The following is a 23,708-nucleotide window of genomic DNA, read 5'->3' as shown; positions in this document are numbered from 1 at the left end:
ATCTATTCACTACTATAGCTCAATAAATATTTGCTAAAAGAATAAAATGAACCAAGTATTTTTTCTATTAAGTCAGAGAATGGGGAGGGGGAAACCATTTTGTCCAAGTCTATAGGTGTACTGCACATAGTAAGACCAAGGTATTTCATGACATCATTAAAAGCATTTAAGTTCTCTTAAGCAGAGAGTAATGCAGTTGAATTAAAAGATTCTAATGTGGTTGTTGGTAAATTCAGTCAGAGAGCTACTGAATCTATGTGATAATGAAAACCAGTTGATATTTCTGCTGAACTGCCTGACTTTGGACTAACTTGTCTTTTTTTTTTTTTTTTTTTTCTTCTTTTAATAGTACATACTATTCCCTCTAAATTGATTTTTCTTTATTGGGCACCATACATTTCAAGTTTTTTGCTTCTATTATTTAGCCAAATTGGCAGGTGAAGGGAGGGAGATATGCACATAATTTTAGATAAGATTTATGAGGTTTTTAATATTTACTTTTTTATCTTTTATGAGATTAAATACAGTATTATCAAGGACCTAAACACTTGGTTTCAGAAATCATGACTTAAAAATTTCTCTTTGTTGTAATGTATATTTCAAGCTGTATAAATTATGGAATAATAAAAAGACTCAGACACTAGTCAATAATACATTGGCAAGATAAGGTATCTTTCATACACTTAATAATAAACATAAAGAATTTGAAGATAGCAACACTCTCTGTTTGGGGCACTGACATTTTCATTTGTCCATACACTTTATTTTCCTGATATTTGAGAGGTAGAGGAGTCTAGTGTATATAGAGAGAGCAGGGAAGAGACTCAGGCAGAGAGCTAGTCTCAGTGCCTCCCAAATATATTTCCTCTTTTTCCTCCTATCACTTACTGAGCAGCTGAGCTTTTGAAAAAAATCTCACTTTTTGGGGAAGGTGGCATCATCCCTATTTTACAGATGAGAAAGTTGAAGATGAAACCTCTGGAGAGGTTAAGTTACCCACCCAATAAATCAGAAATAAAACTCATGTAGGTCTGAGCCCAAAGCCTGAGCTTTTTAAATTAATTAATTAATTATTAGTTTTTAAAAAATTAATAGACTTTAGTTTTTAGAGCCATTTCAGGTTCACAGCAGAATTAAGCAGAAAATACAGAGAGTTTGCACATAGCCCTCCCCACCCACACATATATACTCCGCTATCCTCAACATCCCTCATCAGTGTGGCATATTTGGTGCAATTGATGAACCAATATAGACACATTATTATTAATCGAAGTCCATAGTTTACATTAGGGTTCACTCTTGATACTGTACATTCTATGGGTTTTGACAAATGCATAATGATATGTAGCGACCACTGTAGTATCATACAGAATAATTTTATTACCCAAAAAATCCCTTGTGCTCCAGCTATTCATTCCTCCCTCCCTCCCTTTCCCCAAACCCCTGGAAACCACGATCTTTTTATTGTTTCTGTAGCTTTGCCCAAAGCCTAACCTTTTAATTGCTGTGAAATATACTGCTTTAAACTGATTTCTGCTTAGTGTTACTATAGGATAAACTGGCACAGGAATCATTTAAGTGTCTAGAGACTTCCCTTTTAGATTACTTAAAATAAGAAGCATCCATAAGAAAGATGATGTTTCATGATTTTTCCCCCTTTTTGTTGTTTGCCTCTTTTCCATATAGTAGGATAACCTTGCCTTTCCTCTAAAAGCCTCTTGCTCTCAACAGAACATTCAACACCATTTCTATTAGAAAAATCTAGATCAAGACCAGAATACTGTGTTTACTATTATTATATAAGACTAGTGCTTTGATTTATTGAGAATGTCATAGACCAGGCCACTCATTTCCTAAAAAACTCTTTGTACTTAGTTTGAATAGATTCTTAAAAGCATTCAAGGACTCCAAACTCACCATATGAATATTTCATTCCACAGAATGCCTTGGAGTTTCCTAACACCTGTTCCTTACACTCACATTTACCTACAGAAAGTAAATGAAAAGTATTGTTAGTTGTTTAGAAAAAAAAGTGGAAAAAAAAAGAGAAGAAATAAGTAAAACCAGGTGGCATAACTCTTTAAGGCTTGAGTAATTCATATAATATAATTCATAAATACTAAGAAACCATGGAAAGTTACTCAAAAGAAATAGAGTCACCTTTTTGAAGTGAATTAGTTATCATCCAATAAAGTATTGACCTAAGAAAATACAGAAATGTAGAAACAATGATATATTTTAATGCTTATAATTGATGTTATGATAAATATAGTCTGGAATTAATATCCCATGCTAATGGAAAGGAACAACTGAATGAATACCCTATAGGAAAGACAATTGTCTTTTTACTATTAATGTTCATCATAATAAACGTTAAATAAAATAAAATAATTGAGCAATCCTTTGAAGGTAATGCTATTCAATTTTAAAAATATTTGTTAAGCACCTGTTATGCGCAGGACATGGTGCTATCTATGTACTTCAGGGTATATAAAGATGAGCAAGATACAATTCTAGCCTGAAGGCTTATAATTCAGTAAAGTGAATAAAGCAAGTGTGTAAACAGTGATAAGTTTTCTAAGACAGGTACAATATACTTGGGTAGGAGGGCCACATGTCTGGGAAGATGGAAAAAAGGCTTCATGGCTGATTGAAATGGACTTTGAATAATTAGGATATTCTCTCCCAGCAGTTAAAATTATGTACTACAATTATTACATATGAAAGATTAGCCAGACCCTTGTGGAAGACTTTCAGAACGCCTTTGTACATAGTCTATAACAGCAACCTTATACTTATTTATGTATCTGTTTCCTCTCCAGACTGTGATCCTTGAGGACAATGGTTATGTTTTATTCATCTTTATATTCTTAGAGCCCAGAATAGATAGGATTTTCAGTCTTACTGATTTAATAATTAGATATAATTTTAGTCCTTCTCTAACCCCTCTTCTTCTGCCTTCACACATTGCATTTTATAAGCATTGAGTGGGATAGCAGTAGGTAACTTTCACTGAGGAGCACTCACTATGTGCCAGACACTGTTTTAAGTGTTTTACATTTATTTACTCTTCTAAGATTTTAACAAGTAGAAATTTGACAGGAATACAGAGATAAAAGGATGAGCACAGAAATGTAAGAGAGAAAGGGCAGATGTGTTCATGGAATATTCAGTCACTCTGTTTATCCTGGATACAGACTGAGTTGAGAATAGTGGAAGATATCATGGAAGACCTTGGTTGATAAGCAGTTTGGGCTTGAATTTAATATGTTAGATAAAGGGGAATTTTCAAAGCTATCAGCTAAAAGAAGTTACATGAATTTAAAAAATCATATATATATATGAAATCATATATATATGAAAATTAATCAGGCATTACTGTACCAAAACTAATGGAATTGGAAAAAAAATGGAGGCAAGGACCCGTTAGAGGCTAGTGAAATTGGTAACACAGTTAACTAAATTGAGTATCAACTATAAGCCATAAACTTTGTAAGGAATTTTATCCATGTGATTTTATTTAATATTTATAATAAGCTTATCAAATAGGTATTATTAATAAATGAAAAGAATGAAGGCTCAGAGAAGTTAATTAGCTTATCCATGGCAGCATAGCTGACAAGTAGAAAAGCCAGATTTTAAGCCTGGGTTTGAAAGAATCTGAAGCCTCTGATCTTTCCACTCTACTGTCTTTCTAAGGCTGATGGAATGTGGGTCTGAGAGGTGGTCGTGGGTGTAGATAGGAAGACATATCAAGGGATGCTGCAGAGTTAGGGTCTACAAATCCTGTCAATGAATTGGATAAGGGCAAGGGAAGAGGAAGCATAAAAATGTACCTGAAGCCAAGGTGACAGAGAGGATTTTAGTTTCACTAACAGAAATTGGGAAGTTAGGAGAAGTAGAGCATTTTAGGGGTGTATAATTTAAGGTTTTTAAGGTAGTAATTGTCTAACTTAATTATTGAAAGGATACTGAGTAGCTCATAGGCGAAAAAGCCAAAGAACCAGAACTCTGAAAGGACAAGAAGCAAGAGCGCTCCAGAGTCTCTTTTATGATTTTGCCATTGGAGTCATGAACTCTAATCATTTTCAGACTTTGTCACGTTCAGCTCAAGGTTTAAATTCCAGGGGGAGAGCATCTGATTGCGTCTCCAAGACTGTATTAAGTGGGGGAAGAGTGGCTCCCCAAAGAAGAATTGGATTGAGCTACCACGGAAATAGCAGGAAAAAAGGGGAAATGGATCTGATCAGGCAAAAAAACAACAGAGTTCTAGTACAAGGAGAATATAATGAATTAGAGATGCTAACAAATATTTGAGTGGAAATGAGTATGATTCTGGTGAGATCAGGTAGAGGGACATAGTGATGTGGAAACTATTGACATATTGACTCAACCTAAAGTTTCCTGAGAAATCAGAGAATGAGATTTGCAAGTGGAAAATCCCAGAGGAATTAAAAAGTGAGAAAGATACATCAAAGGTGCTTAAAGTGAGCTGTTGTGATTTGTTCAGTAATACTGCTTACCATCTAAACAAAGCAGAGGATTGCTCATTTGGAAATTGCAGTAACCTAAGTGGATATCCCGCAGCCTTTCATGATTCCACCAAAGCAGGAGAGTATGGTAACTACCATGGTATGAAACCTAATGTTTGGAATTTGCAGATTTTATTATAGATAAACAACAAGGTCCCCCACTGTATAGTACAGGGAATTATATTCAATACCTTGTAATAGCCTATAATGAAAAAGAATATGAAAAGGAATATATATATGTATATATATGTAACCGAATCACTATGCTGTACACCAGAAAATAACACAACATTGTAAACCGACTAAACTTTAATTAAAAAAAAGCTTAATGGAACTCCAAATGGCAGATCTTATTCCTCAACATGATGTTCTTCTCTTTAGTCCTTCAGTCTATGAGAACATGAATAGGTCTGTTATTTGAAGATCTTTCCTTGGCTGCTTTCCAATACTCCCTTTTCATATGTTAAGAAATCAGTCATTAAAATTTGCTTTTGAATAAATCTTTGTTGATTAGGCTTCAGCCCAGATGTGTTTTCTTAAAAGAAATCTGGAAGGGGATGAAAATCTGTTTAGTTTTACTGGGTTATTAGAATATTTCAAAAAAAAAAAAAAGAGAGAGAGAAGCATTGTTTACAATTCTGTGGTAATAGCTGAAGCCGGTTTTGTTGTAGAGGAAGTGAAATTTTACATCTGATGTTCTCTACCCCACAAGAAGTGGTAGAAATTAAGAGTGTCTTGGTATAGTGCATTTTCTAGTTATGGAAACTTATGGCAGGTAAATAGGTAGGTAGGTACATAGATTTGAAAATGAACCACAGTGCTTAGAAAACAGATTATCACTTTTTTTGTTGAAGAAAGTGCCCAGGGGTACTAATCTATACCCAATTGGAATATTGCTGTTTAGCAGGAAACTGAATAACGTCTTCCTCAGTCCAGAGCTCATCCAGATGATTTTCAGAGACTCTCTGGGGACACGATAGATCTAACAGCTGTCATGGATGTGAGAGGCTGGAGTAGGACTGATGGCAGCACGTTATGTTCTTCATTGGTGTGCTGTCAGCTCCCTACAAACATGATGATTGGCTTAATGAAAGTTCTATGGTACTAGAACTTTGCTTTTTTACCGATTTGGCTTTGCAGACAAAGTTAGAGAATTCTGAAAACTGTTGTGTTAGAAAAATAGAAGAAATCTTTCAAAAGTGGTTATAAAAGTTAACATCGTAGAATTCAGACTCTGTAGCATTAAGGCACAAAATTAATGGGAAAGAGTTTTCTTTTTCAAATGCTAAAAAGATAAATACAACAACTCCATATTACCTTATCTTTCCCACCTCTTTTCCTGTTGCAAATTTAACTGAAACCATTAGGAAAATGATCATAAGATTAAGTGAAGAAACCATGATACAGAACTGCAATACCAGTGTTCCTCAAATTTGAGTTCTTGATTCTTGAAAGATCCATAAGTTCTCGGTGAGAATGTATTAAATTATGGTTTCTTACTCTGTTCCAGCCACTCTGGCCTTGCTGTTTCCTGAATAAGCCAGGCCTAGTCTCACCACAGGGCTATTGCACTTGCTGTATCTTCTGCCTAAATTCTCCTCTGTTAGCTGTATTGCTCACTCCCTTACCATCTTCAGAGTTTTTTCTCAAAAATCCTTTCATAGGACTTTTCTTATCACCCCATTTAAAAGTATGTCCGACTCAAGCACTTGTTATCCTCTGCTTTATTTCTCCATTATACTAAACATCATTAAATACTTCACTTGTTTCTTAACTGTCTTCCTGTGTATGAATGTAAGCTCTTTGGAGGCTGGGATTTTTGTCTGTTCAATTACTAGATTTACAGCACTGGCACATAGTATGGGTACTCAATAAATATTTGTTAAATGAATGAATTCATAAAGAACTCCTACAAATTAGTAAGAAAATTAAATAGGAAATTCACAGAAAAGGAAACCTGAATGGCCAAGAAACCGTAAAAAATTACTAATTAGGAAAATGCAACTTAAAAATGGCAAGATCTCATTTCATATCCATCAGATTGGCAAAAAATTCGAGGTTTGATGACATTAATTTTAGAAGTCCAATAGATAGTAAATAAGTTAAACTGTGCCTGAGTTAGTAAGTTAAAATAGTGCTTGGCCCCTTGTATGTGCTATATAAACATTTGTTAAGTAAACACAAAGTATTAGTGAGGATGTAGAGCAACAGGATGCCATTTTTTGCTGATGAAATGCAAATTTCTACAACCACATGAGAGAGCTATTTGGTAATAAGTGGTAAATTTGACAATAAGAACACTTGTGACCCAACAGTAGGTCACAGCAGGTTGTGCCCTAGAACAAGGGTCAGCAAACATTGTTTTAAAAGAAACAGATGGTAAATATTTTAGGCTTTGTGGGCCAAGGGGCAAAATTAAAGATTTTATGTAGGTATCTATATAAACATTTAAAGTGTAACCATTTAAACCTTAGAACAGGTAGTTTGTAGCCTACAGAAAAACAGATGGCAGGCCACATTTGGCCTGAGGCCGCAGTTTGCCAGCCCCTGCTCTAGTGAAACTCCTCAGGTATACAAAGTCACATGTAAGACAACATTCATGGTAGCATTATATATAATAGTGGAAAATTGGAGATTGGAAATAACCTAAATGGCAAACAATGTGAGAATAAGAAATCTCATATTCTATAATAAAATGGATAAATGTAAAAAAAAGTACATATTTAAGTCAAAAAATTTTAAAAAGGTAGGTAAGTTATCATGTGCATGAGATTTTAAAAACATTATATAAGGGGGAGGGTATAGCTCAAGTGGTAGAGCACATTCTCAGCATACACAAGGTCCTGGGTTCAATCCCCAGTACCTCCTCTAAAAAGCCTAATTACCTCCCCCCACTAAAAATTAAAAAAAAACTTAAAACATTCTGTAAATATATAAATTATAAACTCTTTAGTATATATATAGTAAAATAGTAAAAATATGAAAATGAATGATGAACACCAAAATTCAGGTTAGTGGTTATTCTGTGGAGTAAGGGAGGCTAGTGAGTTTGTAGACTGGTATACCAGGGGCTTCAAATGTATCTGTAACATCTTATAAATTAAATGAAAATATGAGACAATTATGGCAAAACCCAAGATTTGAAACATAAGATTTGATAACATTAGAACATATGATATGGGTGTCCATATCATATTTTTGGCATTTGTAATGTTTAATAATAAGGAATATTTTAAAACTTACTATAAGTTTAACTTGGATGATTTGGTGAGGATTTTACAACCAAATGCTGACACTAAGATTTCATGCCCACATTTGTGTTTATGCTAAGAGTAAGCTGGTGCTAAATAAAACTACTTGATTTTCTGTGAGAGAAGAATAGAGGAAGGCTGAACATAGAAATTATGTATCCACACCAATATCACAGCATTCTCCTCAAATGATGAAACAGAGAAATATCATAGGAAAACTGAATCAGAAGAAATTGTACTATAGACCAGGTAACCTCAAAGAACCATATTTATGTAGTAAACAGTGTTTTGGCTTCAGTAAAAATAATTTTTTATATTCAATTAATATTATTAATTTGAATTTTACTAGTTTTTTTACTTATATTTAGTTTGTAAAATTATTTTTGTTTTCTAGTGTAAAAAAGCTAAATATAAGGTGTTCACAGCTAAATTTTGCATTGTACATATTGAGTTACACTAGGTCTGTAAGAATATTTTTCCTTTAAATGGATCTGTACATTCCCATAGAGTTAGCTCTCATCTGTGTAAAACATTATGCTTTAGAGACAGGGAAACACACCAAAGTATTAAGAGTGGAAACAACGAGATTTGGGTATATTTTTAACTGTGATGTTTTGCATTTTCCAAATTTTCTATACTAATTATATGTTACTCTAACGATCAGAAAATAAACAAAAGCTTATTAAAATACTCTTTTAGCTATATTTAACAGTTTTATACTTATGGGGAATCACTACTTTGTTAACCTCAGAACTAAAGAGTTCTTATAAGATCCAAAATCTGTTCTCTGGTTTGTTGTGAATCACCATTACTGAAGACCAGACAGTGGAAATACGATACCCGGTTCTATCATCTCACCTGAATGTCGAAGTGCCGAAAATCCTTGCTCATCCTCCCACTCCCAGGTTGGTTCACTCTTATTGTGCATGGAATGGAAGTCAGGAATTTCATGATACCAGTCTATGTCTGTGTTGCTAATAAAATAGAAAATGATAAAAAACTTATTAAGGATTTCTTAGAACTTGAATGAAATGAATATACTTATAGAGATTTAAGCCTTATCAGCTACATTCCAATTCTTTCACTTTTCAGAAATAAAGAGTGTTGTAAGGGCCTACTGTTAAAAAGAATCATTTATTTTGCAGAATGAGCCAGACCATCTCTAGAATCTTGCAAGAACAAATCACTTGACCCTGCAATTTGACAAAAATTCTTTGAAGAGATGTGTAGATACATCTTTGCTCCACTAGTGGCATTCAAGGTTTTGCAAATCACTACCAGATCTTCAAAAGAATCTGAAAGACACATAGATAGGAGCAAGAACCATGCACATTCACCTGCTAATGCAGTCTCCTGTGAGAGGGTCGCAGCTCCCCGCACAGTCACAGGGCCTGCAGCCGTAGTCTCCGAAGCCCCAGTATCCCACCATACACCTGTCACAGTGTGGCCCTGCCACCCCAGGCTTGCAAGGGCAGTCACCATTGCTGGGCTCACAGAAGGTCACTGAGCTGAAAGGAAGGACAGCTGATCCAACTGGATGACAGGAACACACTACAACAGAGAAGACACACAAGGACTGATGAGTGACTAGACTATCTGTGGAGATTAAGCCCAGCAATCCCACACTGGCTTTCCTTCACCACAGAGCATATCTCTGAGGCTCCTCCTGTACCCACTAGTTGTATGCTCAGAGAATAAAACCTAATTAAATTAGAGATAAGAAGATATCATTAGAAAAGCACATCTGCTGCAAATGAACCACATACTTTATTTTAAAATTAAAGGCATTAAATATGAATGGCTTTTGTTTGGGGTGATGAGAATGAATCAGCAAAGAAAAAAAAGAAGGAGCAGTTAGTGAGGAAGGAAACAAATCATGAGTGTGTGGTGTTCTGGAAGCCAAATAACGAAAATTTCAAGGAGGTGGACAACATCAACTATGTTAAATGCTGATAGGTCCAAGAAGATGAGGAATAGGATGAACTATTGCACTTGACAACATGAAGGTTATTGATGTCCTTGGCAGGAATACTTTCAGTGTAATAGTGAGTGGCGAACCTCACTGAAGAAAACTCAGGAGAGAGTGAGAGGAGAGGATCTGAGCATGAGAACAGATAGCTCTGTTGAGGAGCTTTTCTGTAAGGGCACAGAAGTGTGGTGGTAGCTAAAACTGAATAGGGAGATGACCTGAAGTGAAGGTTTGAGTCTTTGTCTTGTCTGTTTTAAGATGGGATCTATTACAGCATGTTCAATATTTTATGTTAATGGAAATGATCCAGTAGAAAGAGAAAAATTAATGACTAAAAGAGAGATGGGAGAATTTTTAAAGGGATACGTGAGTAAGGAAGAAAGGATGGGATCTGGTGTAGAAGAGGAGGTGTTGGCCTTGGGTAGGAGGGTGATTAGTTCATAGTAACAGGATGGAAGCTAGAGCATGTGGACAGAGACACAGGGAAGTGGATAAAAGCAGTGGTAGGAGCTGGTGGGATTTTTCTTCTGATTGCTTATATTTTCTGGATGAAATAGAAAGTGAGGTCATCAGGTGAGAGAGGTGAAGAGTGGGAGTGGAAGAAGTATAATCGTCAGGCCACATGGAGGCCACCTTTTGAGGTTAGTAGTCGTGAATTGATAGTGACACCAGATAAAACGATTGGTAGTTTCTCTAGTCCTGTACAACTAAGAGAGTTCAGGTTTGGTACAGGAAGAAAGCTTGATTTCATTTGCATAGTGCTGTGGACTGAATGTTTGTGTCCCCCACAATGTGTATGTTGAAGCCTAATCCTCAATGTGATGGTGTTTAGAGGTGGGTCCTTTGGGAAGTTTGGATACAGTCTGGAGGAGATGAGATTGGTGTCATCATGAGGGGATGAAGAGTGCAGAGCTCTCTTCTTTGTGAAGGATGTTAGGCAACAACAGAAGTTGGCAGGCTGCAACCCGGAAGAGAGCTCTACCAGACCCGAACGATGCTGGTACTTATCTTAGACTTCCAGCCTCCAGAACTGTGAGAAATAAGTGTTTGCTGTTTAAGTCACCCGGTCTATGGTATTTTGTTGGAGCAGCCTGTATGGGCTAAGACAGTTGCTCAGATTAGAATCTATAGTCAGCCATTTCTGCATGTCTTTTCTATTAATTGAGTCCTTCCCCTCAACCCTCTCCCAGGTCCTGCAATCGCCTACCACTCACAGTTTGACAATCCCCAACACTTTCTTTGTTCCTGGAATAGCAAAAATAGCTGAACAAAGTAAAAAAAACAAAGTGCTTTTTGGGTATATCACAAATTTGTGTAACCTAACTTCAGCTGGGTCCTCAGCTGGGTCTCCTACCTGATACTCATTAACCCTATTTATTCAATTTTACCTGGCCTTAAAAAAAAATTCCTTACAGTGGCTGTCCCAAAATTTCTTCAGGTTTTTTAATTCACTCTAACCACTTGGTCTGAAGATTCTAATTCACTGATAAGGTCCTCTGGATAATCTTTTCTCTACCTCAAAAATCTCTATCTTTATCTTTCCATTCTTCTTTATGAGAATCAAATGAGAAAGCTGGATTTGATCTTGGTTTATGGCCTTGGCTCTCACAAGCTCTGTGATCTTGAGCAAGAAATTTAACTTTTCTGAACATCAGTTTCTCAATTTGGGTATTTACATCTCATGAAGACTTCATGAGGATGAAACTATTGTAAATGAAATTATTTCAGCAACGTGCATAGCACAGAGTCTGACACTTACCAAGCTGACTCTACCTGTGGAGTCTTCTCAACTAACATTTTAGGTCCCACTCCCTCCTTTATCCCCCTGGAAACTGATTTTATTAATTACTTTATTTGTCATTAAAAGCTTCATTTGATTTCAGTCTGGCTTCGGATCATTTACTAACTGTGTGACATTTGGCAAGATACCCAGCCTCTCATTATCACAGTCTTGTTGTTTCTAAAATGGAAAAGAGAGTAATATCCAGCCTCCTACAGTTGTTGTAAGGATGAAAGGAGACCATGTATGTAAAGCACTTATTGTAGTGTCTGGCACATGGTTAATTAATAGTGAATTAACTAATGAATTCAATAGCTAATTCTTGTAGAGGTGTAAGGTGTCTGCTTGCATAAATTATGGTGTCAGTTCATGAGGAACTCATAGCTTGTGAGGGAAACAGAGAAATAAACAAAAAATTTCCATATACCGTGATAAGTACTCTATTAGAGGTTTATAAGAGCACAGAGGAAGAGAGCACAGGCTGATGGAATCACATAGGATTCACAAAGGAGGGGTCATTCTGATGAGCTGTAAAATAAGGACAATCTGCACATGCCTTATTTCTGTATTTCCCAAATTTATTTCACTTGGCTACTCACTTTTTGCTCCCAATCCTACTAATTTCTCCAAGAATTAGTGTTCCTGGACCCTTCAGGAAATGCTTTTTTGATCTGGTATTCTTTTTCCTCCTTTAAATCTCATCTTCATCAAGGAATTGCTTTCTTACTTATTCAGAGGCCATGATGTACACTGGACATTAATATTGCTGAAATATTAGGTACATATAAAAATAGCTATACAAGATGGATGAACTCAATGATGTATGTTGTCCATGTCCACAATGCCTAAAACTCAGCCCAGCAAATCAATCAAAATCCTTCCCACACTGAACGCCAACTGCTAATTATGCTCACAGTCAAATGCAGTGAGATGCTTCTTGCTAAGACCACAGTCACAACACTCAATCCTACAAATACTGAATACGATAGTACTTCACAAAGTTCTTCACCCACAGAGCTTATCCTGAAAGATGAGTAGGAGTTTACAAGTTGAAAAGAAGGGGAAGATATGCAGTTGCTTATTCTAGCCTGTCTTTAGATACTCTCCCCATTGAATTTCTTTTTTTTTAAATTTTATTTATTTATTTATTTTTGGTGGGGGGAGGTAATTTTTTAGGAGGTACTGGGGATTGAACCCAGGACCTTGTGTATGCTAAGTATGTGCTCTACCACTTGAGCTATACCCTCCCCTCCTCCCTTTTTTTTTTTTTTTAACTTTATTTGCCAATTGAATTCCTTTTAAATAATTTTAAAAAAATGTAATTGTGGTAAAAAAAACACATACCATAAAATTTACCATCCTAACCATTTTTTAAATATATATTTTTAATTGAAGTATAGTCAGTTTACAATGTTGTTTCAATTTCTGGTGTACAGCACAATGCTTCAGTCATACATGAATATACATGTATTTGTTTTCATGTGCTTTTTCACCATAAATTCACACCATACACAAAAATAAACTCAAAATAGCTGAAAGACTTAAACATCTTAACCATTTTAAGTGTACAGTTCCTCTCCATTGCATTTTATGTTTCTGCATTATATGTGGAAGCTCTTCCTGCTTCCTGAAAATGTGAAGCTCTCTCATGCATCGGTGCCCCTGGCTGTGCCTGCATTGCCTTTACTTTTATATGCTTCCTTGTCCCACACCCTCCAGTTAACTACTCTATCCTCTATGCTGCCTCTGTTCTTTGTATATATTTCTGTTTTGTGTGTATCACAGTACATCATTATTATTTGTTTATGTGCCTGTCTCTCTTATTACTAGACTCTGAAGTCACTGACAGAAGGATCTTTATCTTCTTATTTTTGTTTCCTAGGCTCCCAGTGTCTGGTACATAGTAGATGCCCAAATAAGCACTTATGGATTTGACCTGAAGGCTGTGGGGATCATATGTGAAAGGGCATGGCCTATTTGGGGAATGAGAAGTTTAGTGTGTCTAGAGTGTACATTGAGTGGAAACCAGTTGAAGCTGATGAGGTAGAAAAAAAGCTGTAGTGTTTGGTTTGGAGCTGATTGTGGACAGGCCTAACCAAGAAGTTGAATTTTATCTTATGGGTATAAAGAATCATAAGAAGTAAAACATTAAAAAAACAGAATTATGACATGGTTATAATTTAATTTTGAATGTTACTTTGGTGGTAGTGTGTGAAATAGACTAGAGTAGGAAGAGACTGATGGCAAGAAAACCAAAGAAACAACAGAGAACAAGGAATTGGACCAAGACAATAGATGTAGGAATGGGAGAAAAAGTTGGATGTGAAAAACTTTTGTTTTTTTTTTTTTTAGATTGGATTGATAGGATTTGGAGACCATCTGGGTGAGTAGGTAGAATGCATTGTTGAGGGACAAACAGAAATTGAGGAAGATTTTAAGATTTCTAGTTTATGAAAGTGAATAGCTAGTGACATTACTCGCAAAGATTTAGAATACAGGGCTAGAGTAGTTTGGGGCAGGTAGATCCATGTAGGGGTGGAGATAGGCAAGGGAGGGAGAAGAAAATGAGTTCAGGGTTAGACATATTAAGTTTGAGATGCCTGAAGGATACACTAGTAAGTTATAATAGGCAACCAGAAATAATAATCTGAAGCATAGGAGGAAGGTTGGAGTCACAAATACAGTTTTTTTTTAATTGATAACAGGCAAGTAATAATGTCTAACAGGAGGACATTGGTGACTTGTGAGAGAGAACAGGAGCTGAAGAAATGCAGGTACTGATGGTGTACTACTCTGCTTAGTACTCTGTATCTCTTTTTTTAAATCTATAATCACTAAAACAGTGGTTCTCAAACCAGGAGAAATGTGAAAAATTTGCATAAGTTCCTTACATCTTATCTCTGTGACACACACCCTTTCTCTCCCATCTTATGCTCTCCTTGGTTGAGAACCACAACAATAAATAAGAGCATGGAATGTTGCTTATTTTTCTTTTTAAACAAAAGGTATGAATTATCTTTTTAGGAAGAATCTCATTTATTTGTTCACTCAACCAATATGTGTTAGTTAATAACTCTAATGTTTGTGAAGCATTTGTAGTTTACAAAACACAGTTACCCCTTAGTCAAATATTTAAGGGCCTTTACAGTATGGCCCTAGGCTACATTTAGTCTTTCCTCTCTAGTTGCCTATAACCCTGCACTTGCCTATAGCCCTTATTCTAATTGAGTAAGATGAATTCTTGCAGATGGCCTTTATTCTAATTAAGTGGAACCCCAATCTTTCCTGTTTCTGTACCTTTATTAATTTCAATAGGGAACTCTTTCCTCCTAAATCTGTCTTTCAAAATGCTACATGTCCTTTAAGATCTATTCAAGTGTCAGCCCTAAGGTTTGTCTCTGGAAGGTGTAGAGTTAGGGTCAAAGAGATTCAACAATTTGGAGTAGTGTAAGTTCTCAAGGTAGGAGATCTGTTTGCATCTTTCTTGTAAAGATAGAAATTCTGACATTGAAACGTACTGCTATTCACGAAAGAGTGAGATGCAGCATGCTTCTCTCTTCCACCCTCTCCCACCTCACCAAGTATGAAGCCCAAGGCAGCCATTCCAGTTACCCATCTAAGGGACAAGTTTACCTTCTTTTATAAGTCATTTCTTATTCCAACTCAGTTGAACATGATTCATCCTTTATTTGAAACCCTCTAGTGGTTTAAAAATAATGTTTCTCTTCTTATAGCTCTGATCACTTCTACTTTGCATTTCAGATGTTTTACTTTGCTCTGTGAAACCAGTCTGTAAATTCCTTGAAGGTGTACATGGATCTCACTCACCTATCCCCTGAAGTGTTTAATGGAGGCAGACTTCTTAGCTAAATTTTTACCTTTATGAGTCCTACATTTCTACTTTACCAGGTTGTATTGAGTATTAAATGAGACACACACAGTGTCCCTAGCACTTAAAAAGCAATTAGCAAATAGAAGATTATGGCTGCTAAAAAGACTGTTTCATTGAATTAAAAGGCAGTGATGAAAAAGCTATTTACAAAGGGCAGTGGAGAAAAACACCATAATGGATGTTGTTTGAAAGGATAATGGTGTGGGTGTTTTGTCTAAGCAGCATTTATTTATCCATTCACCTACTCAACAGACATTTAATGTGTATCTGCTATGTGCTAAATACTGTGCAAACTCCTGGGGATCAATTTTAATAAGATAGTCTTGGCTCTTAAAGAGATCTATAATTTAGAAGAATAATTATTACAAGCTTTTAAAAAACTTACCTAACTCAAGGAAAGAAGTAAAGATTTTGCCTCTAACCATTGAGTTTCTCAGGAGACCAGCTTTATTTCAGTTCATAGAGTTATGGTGATTGCATTAAATCCCTCTGATTTTTTTCTTTTGGTTGGATTTCATTATGAAAACATCAGACATTTTCTCTTGAGATAGAAAAGCACTTTTGATTTGTCATTTGTTTTTGACTAATAAATAATTTGGAGAGATTATATAATATGTAACATATATGTATCAAAATGCTTTGTTAAAAAATGCTTTGTGAAGACTTTAAATTAAATCTCATAATCTAATATAAACATTTCATCATTTTGAGGTGACTAAACCAATAGTTACTGTATCACTCAGTTAAGTCAACTTGGTTTTTTACAGCAGATAGGGGAGCCAGAAGAAAGACAATGTAAGGCTCCCATCTATTTTATTATATGGTATTCCACCACCACCACCATTATCTTTTGCTCTAGTAGAAAATGGAGTCCTTTCTAGGATTTGACCTCTCTGTACTGTCATATATTTTAAAACTCACACATTATTTCAGGAATGGCCAGAGAAGAATGTAATTCTGTCACATGTGCTAGTGGATTTCTGTCAATGTGACTTTTCACATAATTACAAGATAAAAATACCATTTGGAAACTATGCAGAACTAGCTCCAGGCAGAAGGCCCTGACACCTTTCATGGCATATTTTTTTCAGACTGCACACTGAGGCTTGCCTTGCATACCTATCTTCTGAAGTTTGTATAGCAGGGAATATTTGACACACGTAATCCACATTTCTTATTTTCTTCCAAAATGCAAATATATTTTCTTCTTACTTGGGGGAAAAAAGGTTCTTCTTAGATTCTAGTTCAGGTTCTGATTCTCCAACATATGTTTCTTACTAGTTGTTGATTCTAAAATGCAACCCAAGCACTTAATTTTTATGCATTCATTATGATGAATGTCAAAGTTAGAACCCAACTGAAGTGACATAAATCCTTGACTTCAGCTTTGTCTTCCTCTTGTTAAGCATAAAACCTAATAGTAAAGATTGAACTAATATCATATACTATTATTCTTAACTTAATTATTTTTTTCATTATAATTTTTGGTGTATTCAGCTGTGGTGATTGTTCTTGACAGCCAAGATGGTGTTTTGGGTGGTAGCCAGAAATATTTAGAAGCTACATGGCCTGTCTGGGTAGCAAATCATTCATTACTGGAGTAATTATTAGAACTACCCTCTAAAAGAAAATTTGCCCTAGGCTGCTCTCCCATGACCATATTGGCAAAATAAAATTACTAAAATTGTCATTTTAATTCCTAAATATTGTCACAAGATTTTTAAAATAATTAAAACAACTTATTTTAAGTAGTATGTTCTGTACCGGTATGTCCTGTTACAAGAAAACCTGACATAGTAATACAAAACTTTCAGAAAAGATGGGATAGAGGAAATGGGTACTCTACAAAAGATTTTACAACAGTTTTCCTTCAAATGATAAATTTAGATAATTGCTGAATGTTGTAAAATTTTATTTAGAGATACACGTTTGTGGCATTATATCTATTATGTGAAGTACTGTCCCCCCATAAGGTATTTACAGAAAGGATTTAGGATATGAGGCTGCTTTTCTCCCAGGAAACATAACTGTTAATGAAACAATAGAACATGTTTTTAAATAAACCTGTGTATCTGTGAGGTTCTGAAACTAATAATTGTTTCAATCACAAAGGCTGACAATAAATACAGCTGTTTGGAAATCACCTGTAATATCTCTTAGGAAGACATAAAATAAAACAAAGGCAATATAACTGAGTTGATAAGGTACAAACTTAGGAGTCAGACTAGGAGAGTTCAAATTCTTGATAATGAGGCTTACTCCTTATATGACTCTGTGAAATTAACACTCTCAAATCTCAATTTTCTCATCAATGAAGGAAGAGCAATAATACCTATGCCATGGGGTTTTTTTGTGAGAGAATTAAATGAGATAATGTATGCATGTAGCAATGTTTCACAATTTAGTGGCACCAAATGCTCAGATAATAACCATTATTATTATCTGGTTGAAACATATTAGTTTTTAAATGTCCATCATTCATTCATTCATTCATTCATTCATTCATTCATCACAGCTTCACCAAAGAGTTCTTGAACTCTAGGGTTAACATGAACCATACTAGGGGCTGAAGATACAAAGACAAATGCAGAGTCATATCTCTTCACGGAGGAAAGAAAGACATGCAAATGAAAATTACGAGGCAGTAAATGTTAGAACAAAGATAGTCCAAGGTGCATGGAAACATAGAAGAAAGAATAACAGCTGCCTCATTGCAAATATAGGTTATTTTTAAGGGAAATTAATTGATCTGACTGGCTTTCAGAATAGGATGAAATTCCTTGCTCTGCATCTGGGAGAAATTTGGTGGCAAACGGCTTTCCTGACTAACCTAAGTCCTATAGAATTGGGTTACTCTCTTGTTCCTTTATTTGGTTAAGAAAATTAATCAGCTATTACTCTCATTTTGTGGATCAAAGTATGTTGAGAAAAAGTAGGGTGTTATCTATGGTCCTGCTGCTTATAGGGAGGTACCCTGCAATGTAATGCAGGATAAGAGTCACAGCTGTCAATCCACTTGAACATAATAGGTATGTGAATATGGGTACAAAATGGCCAGGAACATAATGGAAGAGTTATGGCTTCCTTTATCTTGATGGGGTTGCTAAAGTCTTTGGTGGTGGAGTCACAGGAAACCACTGCTGTCTTTTCATCTTTATTCTTACCTTCATTAATGCTCTAGGAGTCTGCACATCTTTCACTCAGAGAGTAATCCACGATGCCAAGCGTGGGGTAGGAACAACCTGCTGATTTCAGTGTCTCACATTTTCTAAATTGCCAGGACTCCTTATTATCACCTGATGGCTCTAGCATTTGCTATTTAGTTAGTAAAAGCTACACTGGGAGCAAAATATCCTGAAAGTGTCTGTTCCTGATTTAGCTTTTCTAAAAACAGAACTCAAAGTTCAAGGCTCTCCACTGGGAAAGAAGCTGCTATTGAGCCCTTTCACCAGGGCTCAGTGGCCACTCCTTCAGCAGTGCCTCCCAGCCTCCCAACATTGTTTTCTCCTGAAAAGGCCGAGACTCTACAGAATTTCTGATGGGGAATTTTTAATATCAAAGCCATTTCGAAAGCTGCCCAGTTTTCTGCCAAATTTCTTAGAAGGAAAGGGAGATGACTTTGAGATGCAGCTTCAAACAGAAAGGAGACAGTATGAACTGTTATTACTATATTAAGTGTGAAATTAAATGTTAGATAAAATGAAGTCTTCTACCTTTTTTGGGTACTGTTTTATCCTTTCCTTCTACTATCAACTTCTTTTTTTTTTTGGCTAGTGGATGAATAGCTATAAAAAAAATAAAGGAAAAAATTGTAAATGCACTTTACTCTGTCAAAGACAATTTGACTTACCTCTTTACTCTCCTAAGGAGCATTTTTCTTTGCATCCTTTAAATGTTATATACATTGTGTTCAAATATAGCTAGTTCCACAATATTCAAAGTATATGTTAATTTAAAAATTACACTAGAATAAATTTAATAAGAAAATAATCTAAATTAAGATGTGCCTTTCAGTTACTGAAATACAATGTCTTCTTAGTTGTACATCCCACACAAAAGAAAGAGATCAATTTATGCTTGCAATCTAGTCATTCCTGCCTCTATTGAATGCTTTTAAAAAATAAATATTAGGTATTTCCTATCTGTCTTCTATAAAGTTTTAAATGAGTAATGCAAATAAATACCAAAGTCATGCCTGTTATTTTTAATGCTTTACTATGTGACCACTGCTCAGACCCTCAATTTGATTTCTTTATCATTCCTTTCCTGTTTACTAGTTGTAACTAAGCCAGTTACTATTTAGTCCTGGGTGTATCTAAGAGATCTTAGACAGCCAAATAGCCAATTTTATATTCCTGAGTTGCCACTTCATTTAAAACTGAAGAAAGTACTTTTGAGTGTACAGAAAAATTTTATTATGAGAAAACTTTTTGGTATAATTTTGGACACTATATTTTACTTGGGAGAATTTGGTGATATTATGCTCCATTATCTCTTTGTTTAAGACAGCCTTCTATGTTCCCAGTCCACTCAGGCACCATCCACCTAGGCACTTAATCAGGAACTGAAGAACCTCTAGCTCCTTTTTCCTTTGGGGAAAGAACCCCTATTGACTCCATTTTTATCTCCATTGAACCAATGAGCTAGACCCTGCTATAATCTGTCATGGTACCCTTTTCTTCTTAATACTTAATACAGTTTTTAATTACATATTTACTTGGATAAATTTATTTATAGCCTGTTCCCATGGGGTTAGGGACTTCTGTTTTGTTGTATATATCGTGAGTAGGATAGGCCCACCACGTGGTAGGCACTGAGTAAATCTGTGCTGAGTTTAAAAAAAATGGGTTAATTATAGTCGCTTAATAAATATCTCTTAATGATTGATAGTGTTCTGGCCTCAAGTGTAATCTCTTTATGATTTTTCACCTCACTGCTGTCTCTATAGCACATTGTGAAGGCTTAGAAGGTAGGAGAGCCTTTTCATTACTGTATCCCCAAAACCTAGGACACGCCTGACCCATTTTCAGGACTTAATCTCTGTTGAATAAATGTGCCTCTCAATGAGTGACAACCAGGAAATGATTTTATATTTTGATGAACCTCCTAAAAGGATCATTTTATTTATTTCAGTATCCTAGTACCACAACACTGCAACACTAAGAAACAAATAGAACAAATAGGGGGGCGGGGGGTGGAAAGGGACAGACTGGGATTTCAAAATGTAGAATAGATGGACGGGATTGTGCTGTGTAGCACAGGGAAATATATACAGGATCTTGTTGTGGCTCACAGCAAAAGAAAAATGTGACAATGAATGTGTATATGTTCATGTGTGGCTGAGAAATTGTGCTCTACACTGGAATTTGACACAACTTTGTAAAATGACTATAACTCAATAATAAATAAATAAATAAAAATAAAAATAAAATTCCAGATTCCTTAAAAGAAAAAGAATAAAAGTCCTAATTAAACTAAAAAAAAAAAAAAAAAGGAACAAATAGAACAAATAAACAAACACAACAAATGCACAGAAAACTGAAATGGTCAAACAGAACAGAATATTCTGGATCTTCCTAGTGCAAGACTGTTCCCTACATGAGTGCAAGACTATTTCCTGCCTTCAATGCTTCACTCAATTGAGTATTATTATTTATTATTTGTAATAAAAGTTCTGTATTCTAACTCCGTGGGACATTCCCCACCCATAAATGCCTCTCACTGGCAGCAAATTTTTTTTCTCATTAATCAATTTTCAATTCCTTTCCTCCAATTATATCTAATTATGACTCTTTGTTCTAGGAATGTTAAATTATTCTTTGCCACTCCCTATGTCCCCTTATACCTGTTGAGTATGTGTAGAAAGTTGTATTCTCCCTGAGCAGTCTCCTAGTTGATCTGAGAATATTTATCCTCTTTCATATTTATTCATTAGATTCTCTCTTTTCCTGATTGTTCTGTTTATCTATCTGAAACACTCTCCATTTACCTCCACTTTTCTTATACTACGATTCCTTAAGATAAATGCAGTTCTTTAGTTTCAAACTTCACATGGCTAGTTATCAGTAGGCAAATGCCTTAAATTACTCAAAACCAAATGCCATGATCTAAAAAGTCTAGGTCCTTTAAAAATTATTTTTGGTTGTTTTTATATAAAATATACATATAAAATTTCTGATTATTTGTGCTCTTTTACTCATTTTGTTTTCATCAACTAGGTCACAGTGTGGAATCAAATTGTTTGGATCTTTATAGGTCTTTGGATCAAAGTCTTGGGGTCAGACAAACCTGGGTTCGAATCCCAGCCTCTGACCAGCTGTATGAACTTGGACAAATTATATAAGCAATTTAAGCCTTGGTGTCCTCATTTGTAAAATACAAAGACACCACCTAACTCATAAAGATTGCTAAATGAGATAACTTATATAAACTGCCCAGCACAGTGTCTGGCCTATAGAAGCCCCTCAACAAATGCTAGCTCTCTCCTTTATAACCCACCTAATTTTGTTTAGACTTTCTGAGAGTTTTGATATTTTATAATTAGTTGCTTGACTATTTAATGCTTGTCCTCATTAAGTGCAGAATGGCATGTTACCTGTTTATTCAGTGAATTACACTTTTTGTTCTGGAGACATTTTAGAGAATTTCATGACTTTTTACACTTCTGCTCCCAAATTTGACTAACCTTTATTATTCATCAATTCATAAAATATCTCCTTTTAGGTATTTTAATGTTTAATCTTTTTAAAGGATAGTCCTCATATGAATATTACATTATGATATATGTATTTTATCCATCTCTTTTACTTCTTAATCTTCTGGTTTTATATCCTGCTTTTTTAAAAACTGAGATTAAAGTTTCCCAACTCTTATTGCCAAGTCACTGGTTCTATTTAAAGTTTGCTTTTCAAAAACAGTTACTTCATATTGATTCTATGCTGAAATCATTCACAGTTGCTTCCAAAATAAAACAAAGATGTCTATGTTGTTTATATGACATAAGATGAACTCATGTGGCTTTGCTAAAATTATAATTTTAAAGAGAAAATCCCACTAAGCTACTACTGGAAGAAATGTCAGTGATCCTTAGGGAACAGTTCTTTTCTGAGATGGACTAGAATGAACTTGGACAATTACAGGCACAAGAACGGAAAATGGAAGGTGTCACTGTGATACAGTATTCTGGATTTAATTAATTTAAAAATTTTACTTCAAAGAATTTGAAGATAAAGAATGAAAAAATTGTTAAATAGAGGTACAAGCATATGCAGAGAGAGACAGTATTCTTCTTGGGAGCATGATGAGAAGGTGATGTCTGAGTAGAATGTGAAGGATGGAAAGATAGTCTGCAACAAGATAGTCACCCACTCGAGGCACTTGTATTTCCATCAGTTGAGCAGTTTTCACCTAAACCAGAAAGAAGAAAAGAAGAAGAAAAAAAACAAGAAGGAAAAAGAGAAATCTGAATGGATGATAGAACTCCTTTACAAAGATAGTGGGCTGGTTAGGGTAACGGTAACCAAGTAACCAGACAGTATCTTGGTAAACATTTGGATTGGGTTTAAGAGCAAAGGGACCAAGTTTATTTTTATTCATTCTCTGCTAAAAGGCAGTTGACTACATTTATTTTGTCCCATCAGGGAGGAAGGAAGGGCGTGTCAGTTTTGCAAGAGGTTGTTTACTCTGACAGGGAATGAATTCTTCTTTCCTTTCCATTTGCTGATTTTCTTTAAATATGGAGAGAGACTATGCAATAGTTAAAAATATGTCTTGACATAAAAGTTAATAGGTTTATTGTAAAGTTACTAACTGGCTGTTCCCTAAAAAAAGAGCCAATTCTGTTCTACAAAGCATTTTTTCAAACTAAGTGTCCCACTAAAGTAAGGGAAATTTTCTGTAGAAAAGTGTCATGGAACAGCTGTTAATATTCCATAAAACTAATCAATTTCCTATCCATTGAAATTTAACATATACTTTGGTGTTAAAAGGATGGGGAAGTGGGGATTGGACTTGATGAAGAATTAGACTAAATGATTATTTAAATAATTTTAAAACACACAACATACTTATAGTAGTTTAATGCTATGTTCTGGAATATGTAAATATGGAAGCAAAAGTAAATTGTCTATGTAGTAGTAAGCTAATTTTATTATAAATTCCAAACTCATTAAAATAATTCACTTTAAAGTATGAGGTATTTATGGTAAATAAATCTGTATACTAAATAAATAAGAGGGAGTTCTCTGAATGGAATTGCTGGGTATTTATTTTGAAACTGTTACAT

At 35.1% G+C, this 23,708-nt stretch overlaps 1 protein-coding gene and 1 long non-coding RNA gene across 3 annotated transcripts in view; one reads left to right on the top strand and one right to left on the bottom strand.

Moving 5' to 3' along the window:
• The window catches only part of NTN4 (netrin 4), a 104,192-nt gene that overhangs the window by 7,740 nt on the left and 72,744 nt on the right, over nucleotides 1–23,708 (bottom strand). The window contains exons 6-9 of one of the 2 annotated variants that reach the window (XM_045522431.2): nucleotides 19,138–19,209; nucleotides 9,121–9,334; nucleotides 8,642–8,757; nucleotides 1,918–1,986 (exon numbers count right to left, since the gene is read on the bottom strand). In XM_045522431.2, coding sequence (XP_045378387.2) covers nucleotides 1,918–1,986; nucleotides 8,642–8,757; nucleotides 9,121–9,334; nucleotides 19,138–19,209 — 471 coding nt within the window. The remainder of the gene's footprint in view (nucleotides 1–1,917; nucleotides 1,987–8,641; nucleotides 8,758–9,120; nucleotides 9,335–19,137; nucleotides 19,210–23,708) is intronic. The other variant, XM_010962751.3, reaches the window with a different exon arrangement.
• The window catches only part of LOC105075012 (uncharacterized), a 165,447-nt gene that overhangs the window by 72,450 nt on the left and 69,289 nt on the right, over nucleotides 1–23,708 (top strand). The window lies entirely within an intron of this gene.

The sequence above is a fragment of the Camelus bactrianus genome, chromosome 12 (genome assembly GCF_048773025.1).
Source record: "Camelus bactrianus isolate YW-2024 breed Bactrian camel chromosome 12, ASM4877302v1, whole genome shotgun sequence".
NCBI lineage: Eukaryota > Metazoa > Chordata > Mammalia > Artiodactyla > Camelidae > Camelus > Camelus bactrianus.
Note: the sequence above shows the minus strand (reverse complement) of the source record. Positions and strands in the feature narration are given on the sequence as shown.